Consider the following 19,674-nt stretch of genomic DNA (forward strand, 5'->3'; position numbering starts at 1 on the left):
ACTTGGAAAAAGGTTACAAAGTTTATGTTCTGTGTATTTCTGTTGCTTTTGTTCAGTCGCTCAGTTGTGTCTGACTTGCTGTGACCCCGTGGATTGCAGCACACCAGGCTTCCCTGTCCCTCACTATCTCCTGGAGTTTGCCCAAGTTCATGCCCATTGAGTTGGTGATGCCGTCCAGCCATGTCCAATGTAGTAAGGATGGGATGGACACAGCTAACTTGAACCACTCTCTCAGTGACTGAGGGCTCCATATGTAGTTGAACAGGTTCACATTGCCTTGGATGATGCGTTAACTATCCAAGGCTTAAGGTCATCCCGACATGGAGTGGCTGGAAACAGAGATGGTCACCTGTTCCCTCCCATGGTTTCCGTGGGCCAGGAATTTGGGGGCAGCTTAGCTGGGTGGTTCTGGCTCAGTTCTTACGGGGCTGCAGGCAGGTGTTGGCTGGGGCCGTGGCATCTGAAGGCTTGGCTAGGGCTGGAGGACCCATTTCTGAGATGATGCTCTCCAGAGCCAGCAAGGTGGCCCCTCTGGACGTGGCCTTTCTGTGGGGCCTCCCTACGGTCCTCGCAGCCCTCAGCTGGCCTCCTCCAGAGTGGGCAACGGTAGAGGCCGGGGTAGGGGCTGCAGGGCGCTGACGGGCTCACCCCGTCTCTCGTCAGGTCTGGCACTACTCCTTCTACCAGATGCTCCACGTCGCCCCAGAGCAGCACCCTCTGCTGATGACAGAGTCGCCCTTGAACTCAATGTCCAACAAAGAGAGACTGTCACAGGTAAGAGGCCAGGAGGTGAGCTCGGGGGTCAGGGAGTAGGCTGGTGGAGGGCAGCAGGGGCCCCTTCCCAACCTGAGGGGAGACAGAGACACCAGTGAGACCTCAGCAGCAAGCGTGACAGCTTCCACCAGGGGCTCACCAAGCCATCGAGCACAGCGATGTTGTTGGAGCCGAATGATCTCATCTAGACCTGCGGCTGCTCTGTGTCCAGGGCGCTTATGTGCCCCTTTGGGCAGGCAGGGAACCTGGGGCTTCCAGGAGCCAAGGAAGTCAATGGCTGAGGTCACACAGCGAGTGGCCTGTGGACACACCCAGACCCCCGGGGTCTGTGTGCACAGTGTATTCTCAGCATTGATGCCTGGTGTGTCCGGCCTGTGCATCTAAGCCTGACTTAAAAGCCCCAGGACCTCCTCCATCTCTAACTCACCCCGGCTTGCCCCCCAACCCCAAGGAATGGGCGGTGTATGTTGGTTGGATTGCCCCAGCTTGAACTGGGTGACGGAGCCTATTAAGGCTGGTAGGGAAAGGGGGGTGCACCCCCGGTGCAGACGGCAGAGTCCTCCTCAGGGCTGGCATGGGGTCCAGGTGGGATAGGGGCCGCAGCGGCTGCCTAATGAGGACATCGGCGAGCTAATTAAGCAAGCAGCCAGGTTCTGCCACCTGGCTTGGACTCCTTGGAGCCCGGTGGCACGTCCCCAGTGAGCGGTGACCCAGCAGGCATGCCCAGCGGCCCAAGGCACCACCTGCCCAGGGAGGAGGCTCCCTCCGTGGCCCAGAAACAGAGCAGCGTCCATCACAGCACAGGTGTGAGCTCCACCTCATTTAACACAGAGCTCGGGGCGCCGATGAGTCCTCCCCTGCACGCGGACAGAAATGGGCCACGCCAGGCGGCACGTGGACCCGGCAGAAGCCTCAGTCCTGCCACGGCAGACAGCAGCTTCAAGAATGCCCAGTGCCCCAAGAGGCCCCTGTGAGCTGGAGAGAGAAGCGAGAGACAGAAGCATCCCTCCCCTGAGAGAACACGATGCTCCAGACAGTCTCGTTCAGGGCTCCCCAGGGAAGCAGAACCAGTAGGACATACACATGCAGTGGAGGAGACGCAGAGTTAAGGGATTTAGACCCGTCCATCCTAAAGGAAATCAACCCCGAATATCACCTGAAGGACTGATGCTGAAGCTGAAGCTGCAATCCTTTGGCCACCTGATGTGAAGAGCCGACTCATTGGAAAAGACCCTGATGCTGGGAAAGATTGAAGGCAGGAGGAGAAGGGGACGACAGAGGATGAGGTGGATGGACGGCATCGCTGACTCAATGGACAAGAGTTTGACCAAACTCTGGGAGATGGTGAAGGACAGGGGAGCCTGGTGTGCTGCAGTCCGTGGGGTCGCAAAGAGTCGAACACGACTGATCGATGGAACGACAACACGGAGAAATACATATTGTTGTAAGGAGTCAGTGAGGATCATGGGAGCCGGCAGGTCCCAGCATCTGTAGCCAGCAGGATGGACCCCAGGACAGCCAGCGGTCTAAGTTCCAGTCCAAAACCACAAAGAAACTGATGTCCCAGGATTTCCTGAGGGCTCAGTGGTAAAAATCTGCCTGCCAACGCGGGAGACATGGGTTCAGTCCCTGATCTGGGAAGATCCCACGTGCCTCAGGCAACGAAGCCCATGTGCTACAACTACTGAGCGTGTGCGCCAGAGCTCGGGAGTCGCAATTACTGAGCCTGCAAGCCCTAGAGCCCGGGCTCCACAGCAAGAGGAGCCACAGCGACAAGAAGTGTGTACTGGCCGCAACTAGAGAAAGCCCGGGCAGCAATGAAGACCCAGCACAGCCAAAGAGAAACAGAATAATAATAAGGAATATATTAAAAAAAAAAAAAAAAGACCTAATGTCCCAGTTCAAAGGCAGTCAGGCAGGAGGAATTCCCTCTCCTCCAGGGAAGCTCAGGCCTTTTGTTCTAGTTAGCCCTTCAGCTGATTAGATGAGACCCACCTTCCCTGGTGACTCAGGCAGTAAAGAATCTGCCTGCAATGAAGGAGACCTGGGTTTGACCCCTGGGTCAGGAGGATCCCCTGGAGAAGGGAACGGCTACCCACTCCAGTATTCTGGCTTAGCGAATCCCACAGACTGAGGAGCCTGGCGGGCTATAGTCCATGGGATCACAAAGAGTCCAACATAACTGAGTGACTAGCACTTTCACTTTTACGCCACTCACTTTGGGAAAAGCAATCTGCTTTGCTCAGTCTATGGGTGGCGCTAGTGGTAAAGAATCTGCCTGCCAATATGGGAGACTTAAGAGACACAGGTTCAATCCCTGGGTGGGGAAGATCCCCTGGAGAAGGAAATGGCAACCCACTGCAGTAATCTCGCTTGGAGAATCTCACGGACGGAGGAGCCTGGCGGGCCGCAGTCCGTGGGGTTGCAAGAGTCGGCCACGACTGAGTGACTGAGCGCAGCACTCAGCACGTGCACTTAGCTGCCAGCCTCACCCAGAAACACCCTCAGACGCGCCCACACCCGTGTTTGACCCAGTGTCTTGCCCCCCTGTGGCCCAGGCAAGCTGACCACCCTCACACTAACTGCAGCGCCGGCCACAAAGCCTGGCTCGGACGCTTCCCCAGCACTCCCAGACCCGCTCCCTGCCTTTCTGCCACGACTGCGACTGTCGCTGAATTTACTCCCTAATTGTATCAGGATCCCAGCAGGAAACCAAAGGACGCTCACATGGGGTAGTGTTGGTGAGAGTTTATTGAAGAGACGACATACACGGGTGAGCCCAAGTCTCAGAACAGTAACAAGAGAGGTGCAGGACTCCGGGCTGGTGACTGGAGCCGTCACATGCCCGGGGCTGGGTGGGCAGCCGGCGGGCACCAGCACCCAGAGGGGCCAGGAGGGAGGGAGTGGGGACGTCAGCGGTCCACTGCCTTCTCCCACCTCCCCTGTCTGTCCTTCGGGACTCCCACGGGCAGGGGAACCTGTGAGCACAGCCCAGGATAGACCGGGGCCGGAGGGTGGAAGCTTCTGCAGACAAATGAGACAGCCGGCCGTGGTGGCCTGCACTGAGGCCCCGGCACGCCACCTCCCTGCGGACAACGGCCTTCTCTACGGTCTGCGCTGAGCTTCCCGTCCTGCCCCGGCCTTCCAGCGGGTCCCCTCCCTGCTTTGGCCCTCGGTCCAGCAGCTGATGTCCGGGGCTCCTCCTGGAGACAAGCAGGCTGAGGACTGCAGGGCTGGTTCTCCTCCAAGAATAAATGTGTATCCAAAGAGGATTTCTGGCGGCCAGGTCCCAGGAGAGAAACCAGTGGGGGGAGCAGCCCAGCATACAGGGAAGGGCGCGGGCTGCCACTGAGACCCCCAAGTTCTGGCCCCGGCTCCACGAACACCCGTGACCTCGGTCGGGTGACGGGTCCTCTTGATGTCCTGGTGTCCTCCTCAGAGGATGATAATGGCATCACCCCAGGGGCATTATGGAAATGAGATGAGTTAATGCTGTAAAGCACTTGTGCCAATGCTTAGCACCATCAAGCACTCAGTAAATGCTGGTTCTTTCCCTAGGCCTCTGTTTTCTCGTCTATGAAATGGGAGCTTGACCTCAGGATCCCTGAAGACCCTTCCAAGCTCTTGCCAGGCCAGGGGGAGTGGAGCTGGTTTTTGTCTTTGTGTTTTTAAGGGGAAGAGTCTCTAGCTGAATCGTAAAAGCTGCCCTCCTATCTCTACTAGGATCCAAATTCCGGGGTCCAGTTGGGGGGGCGCCCAAGAACGGCACAGACTCACAGGCTAGTCTTTGTACAGACATGTGTTCTCACGTCTCTTGGTAAATCATCAAGCCCCCAGGCCCTGCTCTGTAATAACCCCCTTAGAGGGTAGCATGCTTTGTGAGTAACACACTCAGTGGTGTGTGTTCCGTGTATAATGTTGTTTAAAAAGGCTGTCTTGACCTGGTTTGGGGTCTTGGCTAGAGGCTGGTTAATTTCCCTCTTGGGCAGTTGATTAAGTCCACACCCCAACCACTCCCCTTGTGGTCCTGTCACACACCCCAGGGCACTATACACCTGCCCTAATCACTTCAGAGCCGGGTACCGGACCGTTAGGGTCTGCTCCTATGCACAGGGGCCCATGACATCAAACGAGCCAATCCAAAGCATCCCTTGAAACCTGGAAGACCACCCCGCTGGCCGTCGGTGCTCTGTCCCCGACGGCTGCAGTTCACTGTCACCCTGTTCCTGGGTGCACCCCCCGTCCTACCCCCATGGCGCAGCCTGGCAGTTGTCCCTGGTTTGGAGCTGCATGTGACACAGTCTGTCTTCCATCTATCCGAGTGACACCATGTTGAGTCCCGCCATCGAAAGAACCGATACAATTTCCCTGATGGTCCAGTGGTTAAAAATCCTCTTGCCAATGCAAACACAATTTCAATGGGGTCACAGGTTCAATCCTGGGTCCGGGGATATTCCACATGCCATGGGGCAGCTAAGCCTGTTGACCACAACTCCTGAGCCCATGCGCCTAGAGCCCGGGCTCTGCACCAAGAGAAGCCAGTGCCGTGAGACTGGAGAGGGGCCCCTGCACCCAGACCAAAGCCAGCGTGCAGCAACCCCGCCCAGCCGAAAAGAAGAAAAAGCCAGAGGTGGTTGCCTCTGGAGTATAGGGGCAGGAATAGCCTTAGGAAGGACTTGAGGGAACTTTAAAAAAAGAACCCATAGTCCTGTGGACCCCAGGGTCACCATCTTGCAGGAGAATCATTCACTTAGCCCACCAAGGTCCCAGAGGCAGTGCCCTGGCGTGTCCAGCAGCCCGAGTTCACGTCCCACTTCTGCCACCTGCTCCCTCACGTTCTTGCCCATGATCTCTCATGTGCATGGGGTGGGAGGGAATCCTGCATCACATCCACCAGGGGGCTGCCACCATAGGCCATAAAAACGAGGCTGTGCCTCCCCTGTTTGCTCCTTCCCCCTGTACATAGCACCCAGGAGAGGTTTCTTGACCAAGCCACGTCTGGACTAAGCGCCTGGCCTGTAGTTGACACACAGTAACCGTTAGCTTTCATTGCTCCATCATGATGACACAAGTGAGTTGTCCTAAGTCCAAGTGTCGGAATTTCAGTGACATCTGCAGACGGGCCCTGGGACCCGGCCTTTGCTGCAGTGCTTGCACTGGGACACACACTGGGAAACTATACGACACCAAAAATAACTGCGTGCGTGTGTATTGGGGGCAAATTGCAGACCAAAAGATACAAAGAGACTGAAAAACTCAACTATCACTTCTGAAGAGCTGACAGCAAAAAAAAAACAACCCCAAAACTGACGGAAACTGGGTAGTGCAGGCAGAAGCAGGGTCCTGCACGTGCCCCTGTTCCCAGCACCACGAAGCGGGGGGCAAGCCTCCCACACCACTCCTCTGCTCACCCCTGGACACACCCCGACCCTCCCCCGTGTAAGGAACCAGCTCAGCCCCGCTCAGGAGGAACCAGGCACCTGTTCCTTGTTCTTGCCACCCCCTCTTCTGCAACAGGGGCCCTGATCAAGCCTTGCCTGAACGTCTTGTCTGGCCTCTGATCGATTTCTATTGATTGGGGAAGGCCAAGAACCCTGCTTGGAGAGAGGAAAGAAGGGTGTACTCAGTGGAGGGACCAGCAATGGCTTCTCAGAGGCTTTGGGAATCTGCGTGTTCCCCACCGTGAGGAAACGGTGGCTTACCAGACGACATGATGCCCTCTAGTCGGTCCTGAGACAGTGCAGAAGGTGCTCACCCTTTTGGTGCTGGGGAAGGGTGTGGGCGCATTCTGCAGACGGGAGACAGGGTGTCCTAGAGCTCATCAGGGCAGGGCTGGGATGAAAACTGCATTCCTGACCGCTGTCTGGATCCCTCTGCGGGAGTCATGTGCCTCTGGCCAGAGGGATTCGTGCACTCAAGCAATTTAGGCAAACCGCCCCCTGACTGCTTCCACGCCTCTCGCAGATCCTGTTTGAGACCTTCAGTGTGCCTGCCTTATATTTAGCCAACCAAGGAGTCCTTGCTCTCTATGCTTCCGGCCACACCGCTGGTGAGTCGCCCCTGGGACCCCACGCCCACGCCCACACCCAGCCCATCCCTCTGGCTGCCCACTCCCTTGCTGCCAAATAAGAAAAGGAAGAATTCATAGAAGCCATTTACAAGCCCTTTTCACACCTCCTGGTTGAACTTTTCTCCCCACCTCCCGCACTGAGTCACTTTTTTCCTGAACATCTTTATTGAGGTATGATTGACATGTACTGAACTGCAGTGCGTACAGCTGGATACACCTTGAGGTGTGGATACACTCTGTATCCACCTGCACAGTCAAGAGGACGAACTTATCCATCTTCCCCAAATACTTCCCGCCCACCCCCACACGCTGCCTCCTCCAGTCTGTCCCCACACATGTGTCTGCATCTTCTGGAGTTTCATGTAAGTGTCATTATGCAGTGGGTACCCTTTCCTGTATGGCTTTTTACACTCAGAATGATTATCTGGAGATTCACTCGTGTTGCTGTTTGTATCAACAGTTCATCCCTTGCTGCTGCTGGGTAATGCTCCTTTGTATGAATGCCCGTACTTCACCCATTCACCCGGGAATGGACATTTGGGATATTTCCAACTGGGGACCTTTATCAGTAAAGTTTCTGTGGACATTTGTGTACAGGTGTCCATCTGTGTACTTTTGCACGGACACTTGCTTTCGTTTCATTTGGGCAAATACTTAGAAGGGAGGTGACTGTGTTATATTGTAAGTGGATGTTTAACTTTTTAAAAACTCGGCCAGGCTAGTTGCAGAGTGGTGTTGCATGGGCCGTTTTGTGTGGTCCCACACAGCCGTTGTGAGAGGCCCGGTTCCTCCAAGGCCCTTGGTGGGGTCAGTCTTTCATTTCTGCTTTTGAACAGGTGTGCAGTGGTATCTCATTTTGGTTTTGATTGGCATTTCCCTGAAGACCAATCAAATTGAGCATTTTTCGTGTTTATTTGCCATCCATAGATCTACTTCAGTCTGTTCAAATGTTTTGCCCAATTTTTTTATTGAGTTGTTTATCTTTGAGCTTTATGAATTCTTTTTGTATTCTGGGTACAAGTCTTTTATCAGACAGAAGTTTTGCAACTATTTATTCCCAGTTTATCACTTGACTTTTCACCCTCTTCACTGTGTATTTTGAAGAGCAGAAGCTTTTAACTTCAAGGAAGATGAATTTATCAATTTAGTTTCTTATTTTTAGTGTCATATCTAAGAAATACATGCTGAGCCCATAAAGTTTCCTGCTGTTTTCTTCTAGAGACTTTGTCATTTAGTTTTCCATTTAGATCCATTTCGAATAAATTTTTGCATATGGTATAAAGTATGAGTGAAGTTTTGTGTGTGTACAGAGGTCTCGTTTTCCCCACAGTATTTGTTTAAAGACTATGCTTTCTTCATTGAATTGCCTTTGCACATCTTTTAAAAACCAGTCGTCTGTGTGTGGGGGTCTGTGTCTGTGCTCTCTCTTCTGCTTCATCAATCTATTTGTGCGTGTTCAGTCGCTAAGTAGTGTCTGACCGTTTGCGACCCCATGGACTGTAGCCTGCCAGGCTCCTCTGTCCACTGGCTTTCCCAGGCAAGAACACTGGAGCGGGTTGCCATTTCCTTCTCCAAATCTGTTTGTGTAGCTGTAAGATAATACTACATTGTCTTGATTACTGTAGCTTTGAAAGGGTTAGTCACTCAGTCATGTCTGACTCTTTGCGACCCCATGGACGTAGCCCGCCAGGCTCCTCTGTCCATGGAATTCTTCAGGCAAGAACACTGGAGTGGGTTGCCTTTTCCTAGCTTAATAAGTCTTAAAATAAGAAAATGTTGGTGCCACGCCCTTGTTGTTGTTCAGTTGCTAAGTCATGTCCTATTCTTTGCGACCCCATGAACTGCAGCGCGCCAGGATTCCCTGTCCTTCACTATCTCCCAGAGTTTGCTCAAACCTATGTCCATTGAGTCAGTGATGCCATCCAATCATTTGATCCTCTGTCATCCCCTTCTCTTTTCTTCTCCTCAATCTTTCCCAGCATCAGGGTCTTTTCCAGTGAGTTGGCTCTTGGCATCAGGTGACCAAAATATTGGAGCTTCAGCTTCAGCATCAGTACTTCCAATGAATATTCAGGACTTATTTCCTTTAGGATTGACTGGTTTGATCTCCCTGCAGCCCAAGGGACTGCCATGAGTCTTCTCCAACACCACAATTCGAAAGCATCAGTTCTTTGGCACTCAGCCTTCTTTATGGTCCAGCTCTCACATCCATACATGACTCCAGGAAAAACCATAGCTTTGACTATACAGACCTTTGCCAGCAAAGTAATGTTTCTGCTTTTTAATACAAGTGTCATAGTTTTTCTTCCAAAGAGCAAACGTATTTTAATTTCATGGCTGCAGTCACCATCCACAATGATTTTGGAGCCCAAGAAAATTAAATCTGTCACCGTTTCCACTTTTCCCCCCTCTGTTTGCCATGAAGTGATAGAATCAGATCTCAGGATCGTCCTTTTTTGAATGCTGAGTTTTAAGCCAGGTTTTTTCCTCTTTGATCCTCATCAAGAGGCTCTTTAGTTCCACTTTGCTTTCTGCCTTTAGAGTGGTATCATCTGCATATCTGAGGTTGTTGATATTTCTCCCAGCAATCTTGATTCCAGCTTGTGATTCATCTAACCGGGCGTTTCACATGATGTACTCTGCAATAAGTTAATTAAGCAGGGTGACAATATACAACCTTGACATGGTCCACTGCAGAAAGGAATGGCAAACCACTTCAGCAGTCTTACTTTAAGAACCCCATGAACAGTATGAAAAGGCTAATACCTGGATGTCTGATTTAATTAAAAAACCTGCAAGCTTCCTCTCCAACACATTTAGCCATTGGTCTGATCCAGATTGGCATCATCCTAGCACATTCTCCTGCAGGGAAAGAAAGTTTTCTCCTCAGATCCCTTGTTTTCCCATCCAGTTATTTGCTCCTCTGCCATGTCTTCAAGCAGACTTGATAATTGATAAGCAATGCCCTGTACCTGACCTTATGATACCAGTGTGCTTTCTTGCCTAGGAATGACAATTGAATCTGGAGAAGGAATGACATACTTTGTGCCCATCATTGACGGCTGTCCTTTGCATCAGTCAACCTTCCACATGGACATTGCGGGCCAAGACCTAACCTTGTACTTGCTACATCTGCTGTCAGAAAGCGGGCACTCATTTGTGAGCACAGGTAGGACATTGCTCTTCTCAGCCAGGTAAACCTGTCTTTGGGCTGTCATAGCCTCCTTAGCTTCCTCCACCTACAGCCCTCAGTTTGTAAAGCAAAGGCTACTTTACCATCATTCTAGTTCTAAAAAGCAATGCTATCTATATATAGGGACATTTAGTGCATTGATGATGGCAACAAGGATGATGGTGAAGATGAGGATATGATGGTGGTGAAGGTGGTGATGAGGATGTAATGGTGATGAAGGTGCTGATGGCAGTGATAATGGTGGTGGTCACGATGATGGTGGTGGTGAAGGTGATGCTGATGCTGATGCTGATGCTGATGGGCTAAGCTTTACAGAGTACTCACCCTGTGAAAGGCACCTGGCTAAGGAAACAGTCTGCATCCATTCTCTCATTGCTTTATGCTTCAATATCCTGAGTAGAAACAATTACCTCCATTGCAAGAGGAATAGGTTTAGGAAAGTGAGATGACTTCAGCTTCCCATGACTAGTAGGTATAACTGCTGGGAAGTGAACCCAAGGACTCCAGACCAGGAAGGGCCTGTCCACTCTTCACCCACTTCTGGGACTAAAGTCCCAGCCTGTAGACCCTACATGACACCCATTCCCAACAAGCCTATAACCCGCCTTGTGGTTTCCGGTCTTCTCAGGCGAGAGGTCTCTATCCAAACCACGCAAAGCATGGAACCCAGAAGAATAGTGTCAATTAGAGGAAAGCAAGGGACAGTGGTCAAGATCGGCTGGGTGGACTCATACGTGTTACTGACACCTCACACTCAGCAAAGTCATATATGCATTATTTCATCTCATCCTTACAGCAATACTGTGAGGGATGATCAGTCCCACTCTTGAAGATGAGGAGAGGGAAGGTTAAGAGGATAATGAGCTTGAAAGTGAAAGTGAAAGTCGCTCAGTTGTATCCAACTCTTTGCGACCTCATGGACCATACAGCCCATGGAGTTCTCCAGGTCAGAATACTAGAGTGGGTAGCCTTTCCCTTCTCCAGGGGATCTTCCAAACCCAGTGATGGAACCCAGGTCTCCCGCATTGCAGGTGGATTCTTTACTAGCTGAGCTATAAGGGAAGCCCAAGAATACTGGAGTGGGTAACCTATCCCTTCTCCAGAGGATATTCCCAATCCAGGAATCAAACTAGGGTCTCCTGCATTGCAGGCAGATTCTTTACCAACTGAGCTATCAGGGAAGCTTGGCACCTGGTAAATGGCAGAGGTGGAAGAGGTGATTTGAACCTATACTTGTCTCACCAAAGCCCAAACCAGGCAAAGAAGGGGAAACTATAAGGTGTTACCCAGGAGGCAAGGAAAGAGAAGGGTGTGACCAACAGCATCAGTTGTCGGAGCGAAAGAAGTCAAGAAAAAGTCGACTTTCAAATTTCACCTCTCCCACTTCTGCCATTACCAAGTGACAGATTCATCATCCTGGTTTAGGTGAAGTGACAGGGAGAGGTCAGATGTCCACGGGCTGAAGAACCAGTGGGATTTCCAGGTGAGCAGGTGCAGGGAGAGCCCTCTGACCCAATCTCAAAAGTGATGATGGATGAAAAATAAAAGTGTAACACCAGGAGATGTAGCTGAGTCTGAAACCTGTTGTCAGCAGTCCAGAAGGTGGGATGTTTCTGGAATAGGGGGCTTCTGTTGTCTTGGGCAGTTCTCCAGAGGAGGGGGCAGTTCTGAACTGTTTGGAGGCAATATTCGTAGCAAGTAGGGATGCGAGCACCATCACCTCCTAGATTAATAGATAATAAAATTGAACTTGATTATCCAGCCCCCAAAGCACACAGCGTATAAAATGAAGGCACTTCTCAAACATATGCATTTTAGTTCAGAACATCCCTAGTCCACAGTTCAGCAGGCAATAGCGTGTTGTTGTTCAGTCACTAAGTTGTGTCCAGTTCTTTGCGACCGCAAGGCTCCTCTGTCCATGGGATTTCCCAGGCAAGTATACTGGAGTGGGTAGCCATTCCCTTCTCCAGAGAATCTTCCCAACTTAGGGATAGAACCTGAGTCTCCTCCATTGCAGGCAAAATCTTTACACTGAGCTATGTGAAGTCTGGTACTAGAATATGAGATGAGAATAGAAATTGCAGCTGCAATGGTTCCGTCTGGTCCCCCCACCTTCAAGGAGCTGAAGCTTTAGAAGGAGGCTCCTGGAGAAAAAAATCCTTTTGTGAACTCAACTCACAGTCAGATCCTTTTCATTTCTTCCACAGCTGATCGGGAGTGTGTGCGGGACCTGAAAGAGAAAAATTGTTTTGTGGCTTTGGACTTTGAAAAAGAGAAGGCAGAAGCCAACTCTCCCTCCTACCCACAAAAGTGTCAGCTGCCTGACGGCCAGGAGATAGACCTTGGCAGGGAGAGGTTTTTCTGCCCCGAAGTGCTTTTCCAGCCAAGCCTCATGGGTGAGTCCGTGGAGGGGGACAGAGATGAACTACACACAGACAGATGAGCACGTCGCAAGGCAGAAGGAGATGGGCAGCCAGGAGGGCATTCTATTTTGAGTGCAAACAATAGCAAGCTGACACCTCATTTCAAAAGGTCCTCTGATATCAACCGTCACTTATTAAGCACCAAAACACAGTTTACCACTATTTAAGAAATAGTCTCCAAGACTTCCTTGGTGGCTCATCAGGTAAAGAATCCACCTGCCAGTACAGGAGACGGGGGTTCAATCCCCGGTTCAGGACAATCCCCTGGAGAAGGAAATGGCAACCCACTCCGGTATTCTTGCCTGGGAAATGGCATCAACAGGGGAGCCTGGTGGGCTACGGTCCATAGGGGTCACAAAAGAGTCGGACACGACTTGGCGACTAAACAACAATTAACAACAACAGACCCGTCACGTTGCTGACTATTTGCACGTGGGTTGTGTCTTCAGCCTTCCCCAGATCTCACATTATTTCATCTTACAGATGAAGAAACCTACTGGAAAGTGTTAGATCACTCATCAGATGTGATGAGATACTACCCTGGACAGAAAGTCTTTCTCATTATGTATTATTTATCCTCTACCTGCTTACAAAATACTTCGGAATATAGATATTGAGACAAAGTGAAAAAGTAAAACCCATGGAATTTGAAGGAACCTTTAAACATCTAGCTGATCTAGAGACTTTAAATGAAGGTTGAGCTGACAAACCTCTCTGGCAGACATGGGAGAACAGGAAGAAAGAAATGATGAGTTATGAAATTCCCTTTGATGGGGAAAATGAAGTCTGCAAAGTAGTCAAGGAAAGCCAGCTCTTGCCTGAAAGCAAAACTGAAAGATAACTGGTTACGTTAATAAGGGACAAAAGGGAATAAAGAGAAGTAAACTTCCCCAGAATTAGTACCCAGGAAGGACCCGGTGTTTTTATCTAGTACAGGTGAGCTGGGTTCTGCATTCTCCGACAGGCTGTGTAGAGGGTGCAGGTTTAAAACGTGGCACACTCCTCCCGATACTAAGGGTAAATGAAGAAGCCGTTGGATGAAGTTTCGCCCACAGTATGGAAGTTCTCTTCCGGGTCTAGGTGGAGTTCTCTTCCGGGTCTAGGTGGAGTTCTCTTCCGGGTCTAGGTGGAGTTCTCTTCCGGGTCTAGGTGGAGTGCAGCTTTGCGGGCACAACTGTAACTTTGACGGCAGCTGCAGGCGCACACGTCTAAACGGTTCCTGTGAATTAGACTTTTCAGTCCTCATCCCAGGGTCACACGGTCGGTACCATGACAGCTGGGGACACAGTGATAGGCACCGGCCATCCCTCCCAGAACCTCACAATCTCAGACAGACAGGACCACGGCACACGCGTCCTTTAGGTCTGTTCTCATTGCATCTGAGGCCATACAGGCGAGGGATGAGTCAGGAAAGGAAGGACCAGGATAATTTTCCAAGGCCACAGAAGTCCTTTCATAAGGCAATTGATGCCGACACATTAAAAACTAATAACTCACAGACAAAGAAGACAAACATGCGGACACCAAGGGGGTGGGATGAGCTGGGAGACTGGGATGGACGTTCATCCACTATTGATACTGTGTGTTAAATAGACAGCTCATGAGAACCTGCTGTGCAGCTCAGAGAACCCTGCTGAGTGCTCTTTGAGGACTAAATGGAAAGGAAATCCAAAAAGGAGGCGATACATGTGTGCGTATAGCTGAATCACTTTGCTGAACAGTAGAGACTAACAAACAACATTGTAAAGAAACTATACCCAATAAAAATTAATCTAAAGAATCTTAAAAAATTAAAATTTAGTAACTGTCGGTGACATCTGGATACAAGGTCTTTCGGATGAGCGAGGAGAATTAACAGTTATTTCTTCAGTCATTAGCAGCGGACCCCACGGCCGCACGGGGCTGCTCGCGCACTTTACCGTGTTGAACCCGTAAGGGCCTCATGGCCAGCGCTGCTGTTTGTCCACTGCCCTTGAACTGCCCGAGACTCGGGGGCCCCCGCCTCCCTGGCCCCTGCCGGGGAAGGGAGGAGCCCAGAGGTGCAGCCACTGGGCCTCTGGTCCCCTAAGTTCTTCCTTGTTCCGTCCATCCTGACAGAGCGGAACGACCTGGGCATCCACATAAAGGCATTCGAATGCATCAGCTCCTGCAACCCCGCCCTCTGGAAGATCCTTTTTGGCCACATCATCCTGTCGGGAGGTACGGGCAGCTGTTCTGGCTTGAGGTCCCGGCTGCAGAGAGAAGCATCCGCCCTGGTCTCCCCGAAGATTAATGTGAAGGTAGGGCCCCTCCGCCCACCCTGGGGCTCAGCGAGTTTCTTCCACAGATGTTCCTGGAATGCCTCCGAGGTGCCGGGTGCTTGCAGAAGACTCAGTTAACAGACAGCGACAAAACCCCAGGAGCTTACATTCTAGTGTGTGTGTGTGTGGGGGGGTGATAAGGAATAAGCAATACAGATCATATGTACGGAGGGTGATATGCTGGGAAGGGCTATGAGCCTTGGGGTCGGGGAGATAGAAAGGAAGAAGGGGAGAGAGGTCAGGGCAGGGGCACTCCTGGAAAGGCAGTGTTGAGTGAATACTTGAAGGAGGAGAGGGGGGCAGGTGGATATGTGGGGAAGAGCATTCGGGCACAGGGAACAGCCCACACAGCGGCCCAGAGGCTGGTTTCTTAAGGAAGTGCTGAGAAAGGTTGGCTGGACTGAGAGAGGGAGGGGGATAAACGGAGTCAGAGAAGCCATGGGAGATTTTACCGTGAAGGAGACTGGAAACCAGCAGGAGGTTTGGGCAGAGCAGTGACAACATCAGGCCAGGCTCTGGAGGGTGGGTCAGGCTGCTGCGTGGGGGGTGGACTGTGCGGATGCAGGCGGGAGGTGATGCTGTGGCCCGGGTGAGGGATGCTGATGGCTCAGAGTCGGGAGCACGGAGGGTATGGGGAGGTGGCCAAATTTTGAGCTCACACTCGAGGCAAAGGCAACAAGATTTTCGGGGAGATGTGAAGTAGCGGTGAAATAGAGGAACCCTGGGCGGGTCCTGAAGTGCTAGCCTGAACAACTGGGGAGACAGAGATGCTGTGGCAGAGATGGTCGAGGTCACCAGAAGGGTGGCCAGGGGAAGTGTGAAGTGGCGTTTTGGACGCGTCCACTTGGGGATGTCTCCTGTCTGTCATGGAGCAGAATTCAGGAGGTATAGAGCTCAGAGGTGGGAGGATGCTGGGCTCCAGCTCCACACTGGAGACTTCATCAGAGGCGGGATGCTTAGAGACCAGGGACAGGGGTGCAGACAGGGTACTGGGCCGAGCTCCACACGCAGCCCCCTCGGTCCATCGGGAGAGGCTGGAGGAACAGGGGTGCCCCTGGGAACTGGAGCTCTAGAGCTCAGGCAGGAAAAGAGGAGAGTGGGCAGCCCTGCTGGTAGCAGCGGGAGCCGGACTAGAAATCCTGCAACATTGGCAGGTAGGGCTAGGCTGAAGACTGGTCCCTGGGGGCCTGGGATTCAGCATCTTCTGTCCAGTGAGACAGACCACCTGGAGGGCCTGTAAAGCCGATGTCTGGAGGGGACTTGAAGAACTTTTGCTGCAAAGAAGCACAGAGAAGCTGGGCAACAGCTGGGACGCGAGATCAGAAAGAGTTTTGCGGTTGTGGTGGCAGTGGTTTTAAGACGGGAGAGCTACCTGCCTGTATGACCTCTGCCAGGGACTATCTGCGGGGAAAGGAAGTTGATGGTGCAGAGGGTGGTCAACGCAAAGGCTCCCCCCACGTCCCCCACCCCCACCCCCACTTCCCAGGTCCAGGTCTGCAAAAGGCGCCCGGCTTCCATGCACCTCTGGCTTTAGGAAGCCAGGGACCTTCCCCTGCCTGACCCTCCACCCCTGCCAGGGGGCTTCTTGCCATGCTCTCACCACCATGTAAATTTTACTTGTTTACTTTCAAATTCACAGCCTTTGTTTTTTTAGAGCAGTCTTAGGTTTACAGAAAAATCGAAGAGAAAGCAAGTTCCCACATATTCCTCCCTGTGCACCCAGTCGCCCCTGTGAGGCCATCCTTACAACCGATGAACCAATTGTTGTCAACTGAAGTCTGTAGTTGACATTACGCTTCACCCCTGGTGTTGTACGTCTGATGGGCTTTGAGGAATGTAGAAAGTCATGCATCCGCAGATACCCTGTCCTGTAGAGGAAGTAATTCCACATCCATGGTGGCTGTCACATGATAGTTCATGTTAATAATGCCCTGGGCGCTGCCCACTGCTCCCCACCACCCCTGTCCCTGAGCAGCGACAGATGATTTTAATGTCTCCATAGATTTGCCTTTTCCAGGATGCCATGTAGCTGGAATCAAGTCGTTGGAAGCTCATGTGGTTGGAATCACAGAGCAATGTAGCCTTTTCACATGGGCTTCTTTTTGACTCCATTTTCAAATCTTTTCTTTCTCTTTTTTCCCCCTGCTTATGAAAGTAGTTCTAGAAGCAATGTTTATACACTGGATTTTTTCTGCTTCTGTTAGGTCCATACCACTTCTGCCTTTATTGTACCCACCTTCACGTGAAATGTACCCTTGGTATTGTCAGGCAAGTGTATTCTCCCCGGTTCTGTCTCGTCACAACAAAGATTTGGAGCGATGGACATTAAAGCCCTTGGCGCGTCTTAGTTCTCGGGTCTTGGGCAGACCGTGTTATAGCTCTTAGACAAATCAGTGTTACAGTTCCGTGTTACAGCTCTATTTTATTTAGAAAATAGCAGGAGAACCCATCCTCGAGGCGTGAGGGCATGCCGACCCAAAGACACGAAGAGAAGAGAGTGGGGGAGCGTGCCAGCACGCGGGAGAGAGAGACAGAGAGAGCCCTTTAGCTCCTCTTTTTATATGCTTTTTCCCCCCACCGGGCCTGCCCTATGCACATTGGGCTTAGCCAGGAGTGCTGTTTGTTCTACCTGAGGTCCTCACTCCGGTCCTCGGACCTTCCTTTGACCTTCCTTTGTTCTATTTTCACTGGCTTTTCCCTTCCTTGTCTTTTAGCCACCCCATTTTAGACTCCTGTTTCCTATTCTAACTACCTAACAGTATTGACAGGGTAATAGGCAGGAAGGCCAGGGGTCTCCAAACAGGAAATAGGATGCAAGTGTCAGACATTTTTTATCTCTCTCTTAAGCAGCAGGAGGAAACAAACTAGTTTACATTTCCCCCCCCTTCTCTATACAAATTTAAAAATTTCTTCTAAAATTCTGTGTTGCCATAATAACACCTGGTTTCACCTGAACTTAACTTTTCTCAAACCTTGAGCTAACCAATGCATTTTTCTTATGGAAAGGTTTGTCTTAAGCTATGTTAATGTGCTATGTATTTACCCTAGACTCTGTTTTCAAGTCTTCAAGTTCTGCCTAAAGGCTCAGAACTGAGTTGACAAACCAGTATGTTGTAAATGTTCTCCTAATCTGTTAATGAAACTATATATTTGTATGTAAATCTGCCTTTCTTCAAGATTCATGTCAATCATTTTATGGCCGGGATGACTCACCTGGTGCCAAGATTATCTCCAAATGCATCTTGTGGGTGAGGAGCCTGGTGCCATTCTCTGAGTTTTGAAACATTTCCTTTCTTTAATTAGCAGACTGCAAGTAGCTATATAACATCCAGCTAAAGACTAGCAGGGGGGTATTCTTTCTGCCCCCTTCTGATGCCTATGTCAGAAGCTTTCTCTATCTCTTTTATACGTTAATGAAACTTTATTACACAAAAGCTCTGAGCGATCAAGCCTCGTCTCTAGCCCCGGATTGAATTCCCGTCCTCCAGAGGCCAAGAATCCCGGCGTCTTTTGTGGTTCAGCAACAACCTTTCAGTATCTCTAATTTTCTTGATGAGATCTCTAGTCTTTCCCATTCTACTGTTTTCCTCTATTTCTTTGCATTGATTGCTGAGGAAGGCTTTCTGATCTCTCCTTGCTGTTCTTTGGAACTCTGCATTCAGATGGGAACATCTTTCCTTCTCTCCTGTGCCTTTAGCTTCTCTTCTTTTCCCAGCTATTTGTAAGGCCTCCTCAGACAGCCATTTTGCCTTTTTGCATTTCTTTTTCTTGGGGATGATCTTGATTCCTGCCCCCTGCACAATATCAACGAACTTCTGTCCACAGTTCTTAAAGTGATGGGAATACCAGACCACCTGACCTGCCTCTGGAGAAATCTGTACGCAGGTCAAGAAGCAACAGTTAGAACTGGACATGGAACAATGGACTGCTTCAAAATCAGGAAAGGAGTACGTCAAGGCTGTATATTGTCATCTTGCTTATTTAACTTATATACAGCATACATCATGTGAAATGCCAGGCTAGATGAAGCTCAAGCTGGAATCAAGATTGAAGGGAGAAATATCAATAATTTCAGATATGCAGATGACACTACCCTTATGGAAGAAAGTGAGGAACTAAAGAGCCTCTTGATGAAAGTGAAAGAGGAGAGTGAAAAAGTTGGCTTAAAACTCAACATTTAGAAAACTAAGATCATGGCATCTGGTCCCATCACTTCATGGGAAATAGATGGGGAAACAGTGGAAACAGTGAAAGACTTCATTGTCAGAGGGCTCCAAAATCACTGCTGATGGTGACTGCAGCCATGAAATTAAAAGATGCTTGCTCCTTGGAAGAAAAGCTATGACCAACCTAGATAGCATATTAGAAGCAGAGACATCTCTTTGCCCACAAAGGTCCATCTAGTCAAAGCTATGGTTTTTCCAGTAGTCATGTATGGATGGATATGAGAGTTGGACCATAAAGAAAGCTGAGTGCCAAAGAATTGATGCTTTAGAACTGTGGTGTTAGAGAAGACTGTTGCGAGTCCCTTGGACTGCAAGGAGATCAAACAAGTCCATCCTAAAGGAAATCAGTCCTGAATATTCATTGGAAGGACTGATGCTGAAGCTGAAACGCCAATCCTTTGCTCACCTGATGCAAAGAACTGACTCATTTGAAAAGACCTTGATACTGGGAAAGATTGAAGGTGGGAGGAGAAGGGGATGACAAAGGATGAGATGGTTGGATGGCATCACTGACTCAATGGACATAAGTTTGAGTAGGCTCCGGGAGTTAGTGAAGGACAGGGAAGCCTGGCGTACTGCAGTCCATGGGGTCACAAAGAGTTGGACATGACTGAGTGACTGAACTGAACTGAACTGATACGGTGGGTTTGGAATTTCAGTCCCAATTTGCACCATGAAGAAGCATCTT

The 19,674-nt window shown here is 50.4% G+C and overlaps 1 protein-coding gene and 1 long non-coding RNA gene across 6 annotated transcripts in view; one reads left to right on the top strand and one right to left on the bottom strand.

The window, feature by feature from the left end:
- Positions 1-19,674, top strand: part of LOC145524821 (actin, alpha skeletal muscle 2-like) — a 35,687-nt gene that overhangs the window by 12,243 nt on the left and 3,770 nt on the right. For all 5 annotated transcript variants that reach the window (XM_081537826.1, XM_081537830.1, XM_081537827.1 and 2 more), the window contains 5 exons: positions 664-774; positions 6,739-6,823; positions 9,852-10,013; positions 12,245-12,433; positions 14,558-14,739. In XM_081537826.1, coding sequence (XP_081393952.1) covers positions 664-774; positions 6,739-6,823; positions 9,852-10,013; positions 12,245-12,433; positions 14,558-14,739 — 729 coding nt within the window. The remainder of the gene's footprint in view (positions 1-663; positions 775-6,738; positions 6,824-9,851; positions 10,014-12,244; positions 12,434-14,557; positions 14,740-19,674) is intronic.
- On the bottom strand, positions 7,745-12,267 carry LOC145524828 (uncharacterized). Its single transcript, XR_014067869.1, has 2 exons — positions 10,362-12,267; positions 7,745-9,483 (listed from the first exon to the last, which is right to left on the bottom strand). It is a non-coding gene; the product is annotated as an uncharacterized LOC145524828 (long non-coding RNA).

Source organism: Giraffa tippelskirchi, chromosome 10, assembly GCF_054371585.1.
Source record: "Giraffa tippelskirchi isolate mGirTip1 chromosome 10, T2T-mGirTip1v1.2.pri, whole genome shotgun sequence".
Classification (NCBI taxonomy): Eukaryota; Metazoa; Chordata; class Mammalia; order Artiodactyla; family Giraffidae; genus Giraffa; species Giraffa tippelskirchi.